The following is a 10,818-nucleotide window of genomic DNA, read 5'->3' as shown; positions in this document are numbered from 1 at the left end:
GCGCCATGTGGTCACCTCCGGGGCAGGCGGGAATCGAACTCATGCAGAAGTGGTTTAAGCTTCTTTGTGCAGTGCTTTAACCCGCTGCGCCACCAGGGAGGGCCAGAACCAAACATTCTTTATAAGCTCCACCTCTGATTAACTCTGTGTGGATAAATCATTTTTTTTTCAATTAAATTTGTTTTCTTACATCTTTTTTCATTTCTCTACAATATTTGATTTCTCCCCTAAGGTAGCTCTACCACTGTAGCACCTGTGGGACCTATCACCATAGTCCCTTGTAATCTTCTTAAAACATTGACAGTGTTCTATCATTTTAACTCTTATATTTTAGAGGTAGGATATTCATCAAGCATATGTTTACCTGTAGGACTAAGTTTACTTTTGAGGCAGATAGGTAATACTCAAAAAGATGCTGCAAACTTCTTTAACCATGTTCAGTGGATGAAATGTTAATGTCCCCCCTAAAATTCAAATGATGAACTTCTAATCCCCAGTGTGATGGTATTAGGGGGAGGGTCTTTGGTATGTAAGTAAGCCATGAGTGAGGAGCTATCAAAATTGGGATTAGTACCATTATAAAAAGGGGTTGTAGAAAACTCTCTCATTCTCTGTCTGCCCTGGAAAGATCCAATGAGAAATCACCAGTCATCGATTTAGAAGAGGATTTTCAACAGACACCAAATCTACTGACATTTTGATCTTGGATTTTTCAGCCTCTAGAACTGTGACAAATAAATTTTTGCTATTTAAGTCACCCCATCTCTGCTATTTTCCTTAATGCAGCCAAAGAGATAGCAGATTATACCACTCCAAAATATACTGCCTTGGCATACTTTGTGCTAAAGGCATTGAACAGTCTAAGAAAGGTGTAGAAAGGGATTTCTGACCCTCCCCCTTTCCTCCCTGAAAGCAAAAGATAAAACTCCTATGTGAAAAATGCTCTCCCTACACTAAGGAAAATGGTAAGTTTAGACTGGGGGAATTCTACACAAGCAGACTTTGTGTAAAACCTCCCCATATATTTTAGTTATTTTTCCACATGCCTGCTGTTTAACCTATTTCAAAAAAAGTTGTTTCTGCCCTTCATTTTGTTATGAGTACTCCAGTGTCAGTATTCCAGTGTCACATAAAACTTAAATTTAGGCCCTCCCTGGTGGCGCAGCGGGTTAAAGCACAGCACTGAGAATCTAAAGCCATCTCCGCATGAGTTCGATTCCCGCCTGCCCCGGAGGTGACCACATGGTGTGGCAGACCTCTCCTGACCCGCCCGCTGCTCCCCTCAGCAGTGTACTTCGTCGATCTGGCTGTTCTGCTCCCCATTCTGTCTCTGGTGAAGCCTCTCACTGCCCCTGAGCCTCTGGCCTGTACCCCAGTTCTGTATGCACAAATAAATAAATCTAAAAAAAAAAAAAAAACTTAAATTTAAATGTATGTTTTCCTTCTGCTTATCAGCCTTGTATTTTGTGTCTATTAAGTTCTAAAACTCAACCAGAAGAGACCGTAAGTTTTGTCTCTCCTACAGTTTCTGTACAATGAGAACCTGAGTGTGAAAGGGCAGAGATGCCCCATTTTGACTTGCTCAGAGCCTGTGGGTGGGAACCTGGGCAACTGCATCTCAGGTTGGGAGGAAGTTAGTATCTCTCTGTCTGCAGCTGTCTTTGCTTTGCTTTTTTTTTTTTAGTGCATGCAGAGCTGGGGAATAGGCCAGAGGTGCAGGGGCGATGAGAGGATTCATTAGACAGAGTGGGGTACAGAACAGGCAGATTGACGAAGTACACTGCTGAGGGGAGCAGCGAGAGGTCTGCGATGCCATGTGGATCTCCTCCGGGTCAGGGGGGAATCGAACTCATGTGGAAGTGGCTTTAGCTTCTTAGTGCTGTGCTTTAACCCACTGCACCACGAGGGAGGGCCTGCCGTTGCGTTTTTTATGTTGTCTAGGAGATATCTTGTACAACCACAGTTAAGTCATTAACAGTTTTGTTGGCTGTGATATATAAAAAGGATTGTTGATTTGGAATCCCTTTGAAGTAGATATACTTTTGAAGATTTGGACTTTTAAGGAATCTCTTCGTGATCTCTCATCCTAAACAAATATCCTATTGTTACTTATGGGAAGGTCAGATGAAAGGGAAAAAATGAAAGGCAAGGGTGAGAATCAGTTATTATATAAACTTGTAAATTTTTTGTGTCTGTATTTTTACCTGACTGCTGGCTAAGATTTAAAATAAAAAATATAAGATCTGGCCCTCCCTGGTGGCGCAGCGGGTTAAAGCACTGCACTAAGAAACTAAAGCCACTTCCGCATGAGTTCGATTCCCGCCTGCCCCGGAGGCGACCACATGGCGAGGCAGACCTCTCCTGACCTGCCCTCTGCTCCCCTCAGCAGTGTACTTCGTTGATCTGCCTGTTCTGCTCCCCTCTCTGTCTCTGGTGAATCCTCTCACCCTCCGCATCTCTGGCCTGTACCCCAGTTCTGTACGAATAAATAAATAAATCTTTAAAATATATATATATATATATAAGATCTTTGTTTCTGTATGTCTGTATGTTTATGATTACATATGTCTGTGACATTTTCATTACAACTAGATTACATTGCCAAAATTAATCTATAACAGACCTCTGGTTAATTGATTTTAGAAAAATAAGTTCTATATAAATTAAATTTTCATAAAGTGGTGAGAAATAGAAGGTAACCCCTGTATTTTTTCAATTTCACAGGATCTGGGGTAACCTTTGGCAAATAAAAGCTAGTTGAAGTTTGTTGCCTTAGTAAAAACAGTAATGTCTTCAGAGTTGCCAACATTAAATATAGTACAGCATGCAAATTCTTCTACCTTGTCATACTATTCAAATATCTTAGCAGATATTTAATATTGTGAAATTATAAATTCAGTACAATAAAAATAAACTGTTTAATGTATGTGAAGGATTGTAGTTTAAAAAGAAGTGGGAGAGAAACATATGTTTTCGATTTTAAGCTGCTTTTTTCAATTTTTCTAGATACTTGCCTGATTTGCTTATAAGAAAAATAACTTAAAATATAAATAACTATTTAACATCTCACTAAATTTCAAAAAGCAATTTAAGCATGATTAGTAAAAGTAAGCATGCTAAATATATACAAATGGGCTGAAAGTTTGTGAAGGAATTTTTAAATGATTATATTTTTAAAGTATGTCTGCTTAAGAATAGCTTCCAAAATATTTTTGTAATCTTGAAAAGGTAAAGTTATACAAAGTTACCTTAAATGATGAATTTTCATTGAGTATCTTGAGTCCTCTCCAAGTAGATTAATTCATAAACATATTCACATTTATCTACTTTTGGCTTCTTAGGTTTTTTCAGAGACAGAAGATACTGGGGTATGCTAATAAACTTTGTGGGTTGATGGGAAGTTCCTGATTTGGTTTATAAACTTCTAGAGACTTTTAAAAGTTCAATTTGAGATTCCTTATTTGAGATTCCTTATTAAGTCAGCAAAGCAGACTTAAAAGGAAATGGCATTTTAAATCACTGGTTTTGTTGTGCTTATATAAATAAGCCAAATTTAATGAAGTAGGCTTGCTTTACAAATTATTATTACTTCACTTATTTTCGATAAAAGCAAGTGTTTTTTGGAGAAAGTTCTAGGTTTTGATAAAAGCTGGATGTGTCAAGCATTGCTTTCTTCACTTATAGTGAGCTTTTTCCTCGTCTTTGTACCCTGGCTTCTCCATTTTGTACATTTGTTAATAACTAATGTTTCCAATACGTCTACCCTCCTGACTTGACTATCCCTAAAATGGCCCTTTTTTTTTCAGGGCCGAAGCCATATGACTTGATATAAATTTCAAAGTTGTGATCGCAAAATATGAACAACCTGCTACTGTGTAGGCTCCTTAGAAAAGTCACCATAATATTTGATGCCATCACCAGAAACAATCAAACTACAAGCCAAAAAAAAAAGTCTTCAGATTTTCAATGTCTGGTCCCCACTCTATTTGAAGATGTTCCAAGTGCAACATCTAAAAATATTCTTGACTAACTGCTTTCTGGACTCAAAAATTGACTCTAATTTGTCCTAATTATTAACCTTTAATTTTCTTTTGTTCCCATAAAAAAAATGTCCCTCATTAAATGCCTGATAACTCCTACTATATAAAGTACTAATTTAAATGCCCTCCCCCTGCTTCCACCTATACCACTGCCCCTGAAATAGGATTTAACTGCTTAACTGGCCTCTTCTCAATAATAAGAGACAAGGGACTTCTTACCTGGCTGCTCAATGGGTTAAAGAGCAGTAGTAGGAAGCTAGCCAGCTAGCCACAGCTGCTTCTGCTGAGTTCCATCCCCTGCCAGGGGGTGACTCTGGAACAGCAGACCTCTCCTGTCTCACTGCTGCTCCCCTCAGCCGAGTACTTCTGTCTGCCTGTTCTGCTCCCCACTGTCTCTGGTGAATCCTCTCACTGCCCCTGCACCTCTGGCCTGTACCCCAGTTCTGTGTACATAAATAAATAAATCTTTAAATAAAAAGAATAAGATGAAATTACGAGATATAGAACAAACTACAACTTGGCTTCTGGACTGTGATTGCAGTATTATCTTGGTAAACATGTTGTAGTCATAATAACCTAATTTGTGAATTTGTACTTCTTATTATGGGAATTTTCAAGCATAGGACATAGGGAACCCCCAAACACAACCTCCTAGCTCTGACAGTTACAAACTCTGTTGACCCTATTTCCTCCCTTCTCTATGTGCATGTATAAGCTACTTAACAACATTTAAAATACTTTCATCTGCATTATCTTTTTGGATCTCATAATAACTCTGAAAGGCAGGTTATGTACTTTTCTAGTAAAATCCGATTTCTAACAAATTACTATTTTATGTAAATGCCAATTTTTAAGATGGTGAAAGACATAAAAATGCATATGTGCCTTTATGTCAAGTTTATTGGATTTTCATTCATAAATTAACTCATGAATTCATTAATAAAGGGAAAATCAGGAACACTGGTATGTTTTTCTTCAGCTATTCAAACTGGGATTATTTTTCAATAAAATTATTAGGGTAAATTAACAACTTCTATTTTTCTACAATAAACTTCATTGTAGAGAAGTTTTTACTTTATTGACCAACTTTTAATGTCATATTTTGTATACAATTGCTGCAAGTGTTTAGTTTTTTTAGGAATATGATTGAGACCAATTCTAGCTCAAAACTTACCAATAGAGGATCCAGCTGCATGAAAATAAAAAAAACAAATGAGCCATTTAATTTGTAGTTTGGATGTCATTTTTCAGACAATTATCAATGAAACTGTCATGTATCTGGAATTTGGAGCTATTAGAATGATAATTTTGACATCATTCTTTCACAATGATGTAATTGTGAAAGAATTGTTTTTGGTACTTTAAAAAGTATTTTCACATGCATGTAAGCATTGATTATCAATATCTTCACTTTACATTATTGCTCACACATGAATAAGTTCTGAATCTTTTTATATCCTGATTTGAATACCCATACAGTAGACCTATTTACAAATACTTGTGTATACTTTCTTGATCTCTTTCTTACTTCACTGCGAATATCAAGAATGTACCTAAACACTCATTTGAAAATTGATTTAGTCACAACTAGTAGAACCCCAGCTCAAATGTCAAATGGTATCAGTTCTAGAGAATACACTGATCATGCTGCAATCTTTGTGCTGCAGGGGTTAGTCACATATTACTCATCAAGGCAAAATGTAAATGTTTAGTGATTATACGGTATGTTTTTTTGTTAACTCTCCAGATGGGATTTTTCTTTACCTTTGTTTGAGAACAACAACTGAATGCTGATATGCTGTGTCTGATGTCAGCAATCCAAAGCTTCATTAGTGCAGATGAAGCAATGTTCACTTTGTTACACAAATAATTAGAGAGATTAAATGAAAACAAACACTGGGAGATGTCAAGAAGCTCTGAAGTTAGGTAATCATTTTAATTACCCTGGTGATTTCCACCATCCTTCATTACCAGCCACAGATCAAGTTTAAATTGTTTTATGAAAGAATATCATAAACTATATGGAAAAGTACTATAGCTTCCCAGTGATTATGGTTCATAAAAATGACATTTTCTCTAAGCTTCCATTTAAATGAGTCGTTTCAATTTCAGTACCTGATAAACTATTTCTGAAGCATTAAAAATTTTTGCACTTACAAGTGTTTTTACTCTGCTTTTGTATATCTAATAGGAATTCTTTTTAATTTTTTTTATCTGTGCCTTTTCTTAGATTTGAACATAAAAGATGGTGGGTCCACATTTTTACATCACTGAAAATAAAATATGACATTCAGTTGTTTGAATAATGTCACATGGAATTATCTTTATTGCATGACAGATTGCACATTATATTTTATAAATTGGTTTCCTCTTTCTTCCCATCCCATCCCTAAGAAGTCTCTGCCACATGCACTAATGCCTTCCTGAGAAGTGAAAACCCTATTTAGAGGCAGTATCAGCAAATTTAGGATGCTCTTTATTATATATTCCTGTGTATTGACAATCCTGTGGTTTCCTGGGTCAAGATCTTTTGGTAAGGAATTGTTACTTGTCTTAATTTTAATTTTTTAAATACCACTTATTCAGTGCCTGCATAATGCAATCTCGGTAGAATTCTTTACATAATCTATTTAATTCTTAAAAGATTCCATGACATATGTATTAACTCCATCTTCCAGAGGAGAAAACTGAGTCTCTGAGAGAATCACTGACTTTCAAGAGTCACACAATTAGTCTAGCTAGGAGCCAAACCCAGGCCTGTCTGACTCCATTTGGGATCTTGCATGTGTTTCAGAGGACAGAATACAGAAAACTTGATATAAATGTTGACTAAGGATCCTAAAAAATACAGTGGCCTATCTTGATGTGTTTGGTAGTTAAGTGTTTAATGACTCCTGTGAATTCTGCACAAAAGTTGAAATCTCAAACTAAATTCCAAAATTGGGTTGTGTTTGAAATCTCTAAATAGCCTTGCTGCTGAAGAGCAATTAATAAATAGCTTAATGGTATACTGGAATATCCAAGAGTTCCCCTACTTTTAGTGGTGCTTTTTGGTACAATTCAGCAATCTCTTGAGCTGTACTCCAGGTGTAACACAAGGCATTTCTCTTCAACTACATTAAAGAATTTCAACCAGATAAAGGAGACTTCAGTAATCTTTCATGGGCTGGTGTATGTGTGTGTGTGTGGGGGGTGGGGTGGGTGGGTGATTGTATTTCCTAGCATTTAAGAGCTTTCATTGAATTGCTTCTTGTCCCATGATGCTGACATTGATTTTTACAGACTACTCTGGAGACCTCATCAGGACACCTTTTTTCCTGAGAGCTTATGTTATGTACAGAGGCCTATTACACAAGCAGAGAATATAAGGATACGGGAAGGATTTGTTTCCTATGTTCAGGATGTACTAAACCGCTGAGTTTGAAATCTGAGTTGTGAATGATACAGAGAAATCAGAATAGAAAAGGGAGAGGCTGTCAAATCTATAAATTTCACTATCAGATTTCAGGCTTTTAAGGGGAAGTTAGAAAAATTCACAGAGGCTCCAACATCTGATAATAGGCTGGAGCAGCAAGAGTAGGGCTGAGAAAATATCAGAAAGGCTGGAGGTGCCATCTCTCAGAGCTCTCCGTCTCGCCCTCGCCAAGAATGAGCTATTGAAGGGATTTATTTTGTGACCAAGATTGAGGAAGACAGACAACCGAGGGAAGGTGTGTTCGGAAATTATTTATCACAGGCTGGGGGTTGGGAGGCTTTTCCTGTTGCTTTGCAGGCACTTCCTTGGGACGTGACTGAAGCGTGGCCCCTCTTGTCTTCTTGGTAGTCAGAGCCTGAGCTAGTAGGTTCGTTAGATAGAAAAAATATTGCAGACTAAGCGCCAATTGCTTACTTGCCTTCCAGACACTGTCATGATTTCTAGATGTCATCGTATTCTCTTTCATTTTTATTGTTTCATGTGTATATCGATGAGGGTCAACTCCACCCAGTCCCTCTGTGTCGGTAACGATTTCTGCAGGCCGGGCAGTGAGGAAGCCACTGGCGGAGAATCCACGTTCTATTTCCTCTTGGCCGCTTGCCGCTGACCTCTATGAAATCACTTCAAACTCTGAGCCTCAGCTTCCTCATCCAGAAAATGAAGGTGATTGGACTTCGCAGGCTTCCTTGAAAAGATGGTTGGAAGGGTCAAAGGAATAATTCTGATTGCAAACAACTGTGAGGAACTGTGGCTCCAAATGACTGAAGAAAAATAAGTTAAACATACTCGGTTGGAGTTTTAGAGATTTCCCCTCAGTGATATAGCAGCACCAACCCTTCGGATTGATTCTTACCGGCTTCTCACGTGCCAAACATCTTTGCGGCACAGCAAGGCACAGCAGGCACCCCTCAGTCTCCCAGGGCTACTACTGATTTCTGCCTTTCAGTGAAAGCGCTTTTTGTTGCCGCTGCGCGCCGCTCCGCACTCCAAACCCGCAATTGGGAGCTCTTCTTACTCCCTACTTAGGTCTCCCGAGTCTTCCACACATGAATGGGGTTTCGTCGTGGATCTACAAAGACCGTGCAATATTTCAGAAAGCTAAGAGCGCGCGGCACGCACGCACCCCCCTGCCGGATCGCGCAGCCTCGCGGGGACCCTCCTTCCTCTCCTCCCGCGGCGCAGCAGCCTCCTTCAGAGCAAGCTCGCAGGGCTGTCAGCGCAGCCCCAGCGGAGAGCAGGCGCTCCCTCCCGCCTCCCCCTTTGCCCCTCTCTGCCAGTAGCAGCGCTGTCTTCCCACAGGCGGACTGGCAGACGCTGGAGTCTGCAGCGCCCCCGCCTCCTCGCTTTTTCTTTCTTTCCCTGCTTTGGGATCTTGCTGCTGGAGCCTGGAGAGGTTCTGCGAAGAGCCGGGCGGACAGGAGCGCTGGCTTCTGCCGCGCGGCACAGACAGAGCTGGGGACACATCTCCGCCACCCCCTCCCGGCCCTCGCCGCCTGGACTGGGATGTGAGGAAGGAAAGCCCCAGAGTCTGCCTCCCGTCTTCGGAGGTGTCCCCGAGAGAGCGTTGGAGCTCGCGGCTGGAGTCCCTTCGCCCGCTGCGTCGCGGGACGGGAGCAGCTCCCATTCCTTGGAAAGAGCGTGGTGGGATCACCGCCTCCCGGGAGCTCCGCGCAACTCCAGGGCTAGCAAAGCGCGGCTGGACTGTTCCCGCTTCCTTCCAGCTGACCAGGAGTGGGGCACGGCTCTTGCTCGCCTGCCTACATACCCCGGTGCCCTAGCTTCCCTGGCACCTGCGCCGATCCCCCAAGCCCGGGCTCCGAGCCCCGCGGCTCCGGGTGCCCGCAGCACTCCCACCCTGGGAGAGCGCGCCAACCATGGCTTCCTGAGAGCGGGCGCCGCCGCCGTCCAAACAGCGCGCTGGGGTCCCCTGGCTCGCCCCTCTCAGGGGCTTCCGAGAGGCTAAGGAGAGCGCACCATGAAGTCCGTGCTGTTCAGTCGCTTCTTCATCCTCCTGCCCTGGATCCTAATTGTCATCATCATGCTCGACGTGGACACGCGCAGGCCAGCGCCCCAGCTTACCCCGCGCCCCTACTTCTCTCCCTATGTGGTGGGCCGCCGGGGCGCCCGAATCCCGCTCCGCAGGAGCGGTCCTGACAGCGGCACCCGGCGCTGCTTGGAGAAGCGCAACGAATCTCAGTCGCAACCGCAGTCGCAACCGGAGTCGACGCTGCCCACCATCTATGCCATCACGCCCACTTACAGCCGCCCGGTGCAGAAAGCCGAGCTGACCCGCCTGGCCAACACTTTCCGCCAGGTGGCGCAGTTGCACTGGATCTTGGTGGAGGATGCGGCGGCTCGCAGCGAGCTGGTCAGCCGCTTCCTGGCGCGGGCCGGGCTGCCCAGCACGCACCTGCACGTGCAGACGCCGCGGCGCTACAAGCGGCCGGGGCTGCCGCGCGCCACGGAGCAGCGCAACGCCGGCCTCGCCTGGCTACGCCAGAGGCACCAGCACCAGCGCGCCCAGCAGGGAGTCCTCTTCTTCGCCGACGACGACAACACCTACAGTCTGGAGCTGTTTCAGGAGGTAGCTGCCGGCCCGCCGCAGCTGGGGGGCTAGGGCGGGAGGGGGTCCCTGGACCGGCCGGGCTGCCGCCGCGCGCTCCTGACGCCGCGGCCGCACTTTTGAGGCCTCACTTCTCGTTGCGTCCTGTCGGGACTCCGGGTGGAGCGCTCCAGGCACTCAGCTTGTAGCTTCGCTGCCTCTGACCAAGGGGGTGAAGGGTGGGTCAGAGCCCCGCGGTGACTGGGGGGCCTGGTGGGAACTTGGCCTGGCCTGCGGGCACAGGTGAGGCGCGGGGTGGCTGCCCGGAGCAGAGCGGCGACCGTCGGGCTGAAAGCTCGCGGCGGGCGAGGCGAGCTGGCGGGGGGTCGCGAGGCAGGTGGGGTTAGGGGCGCGCTCCGAGCCCGCCTGGGCCTCCCCGCGCGCGCACAGGTGTGATTCAGAGTCTGGAGCCGTAGGGGGGAAGGTGAGGCGGAGGCTGAAGTCAGCCGGCAAACACGCTGCCAGTCTGCAGGCACGGAAATGGTTACTGATGAAACACTGACTTCTGCGAAGGTCTTCCCGCCTTCTCCAGCACACCGCCGAGGCCCTTTCTGACTCTGCAAGGCTGCCTGTTTTTCTAGGACCCTCCCCTGCCAAATGAATTGAGAATGTTGTGCTGTGTGGCTGTAGCATTTAGGTTGCCCTGGTGTTCTTGGACCGCCGGGTTCCGTTTCCTGATCTATTTCTAAGGGCTTATCTTT

The 10,818-nt window shown here is 44.1% G+C and overlaps 1 protein-coding gene across 1 annotated transcript in view; it reads left to right on the top strand.

Annotated features, from left to right (window-relative positions):
* The first annotated feature begins 8,887 nt into the window (after positions 1-8,887).
* Positions 8,888-10,818, top strand: part of B3GAT2 (beta-1,3-glucuronyltransferase 2) — a 45,491-nt gene continuing 43,560 nt past the window's right edge. The window contains exon 1 of the mRNA XM_004673614.2: positions 8,888-10,099. Within this exon, the coding sequence (XP_004673671.1) occupies positions 9,491-10,099 (609 nt within the window). The 5' untranslated portion in view covers positions 8,888-9,490. The remainder of the gene's footprint in view (positions 10,100-10,818) is intronic.

The sequence above is a fragment of the Condylura cristata genome, unplaced genomic scaffold (assembly GCF_000260355.1).
Source record: "Condylura cristata isolate star-nosed mole 26May11 unplaced genomic scaffold, ConCri1.0 scaffold00001, whole genome shotgun sequence".
Lineage (NCBI taxonomy): Eukaryota > Metazoa > Chordata > Mammalia > Eulipotyphla > Talpidae > Condylura > Condylura cristata.
Note: the sequence above shows the minus strand (reverse complement) of the source record. Positions and strands in the feature narration are given on the sequence as shown.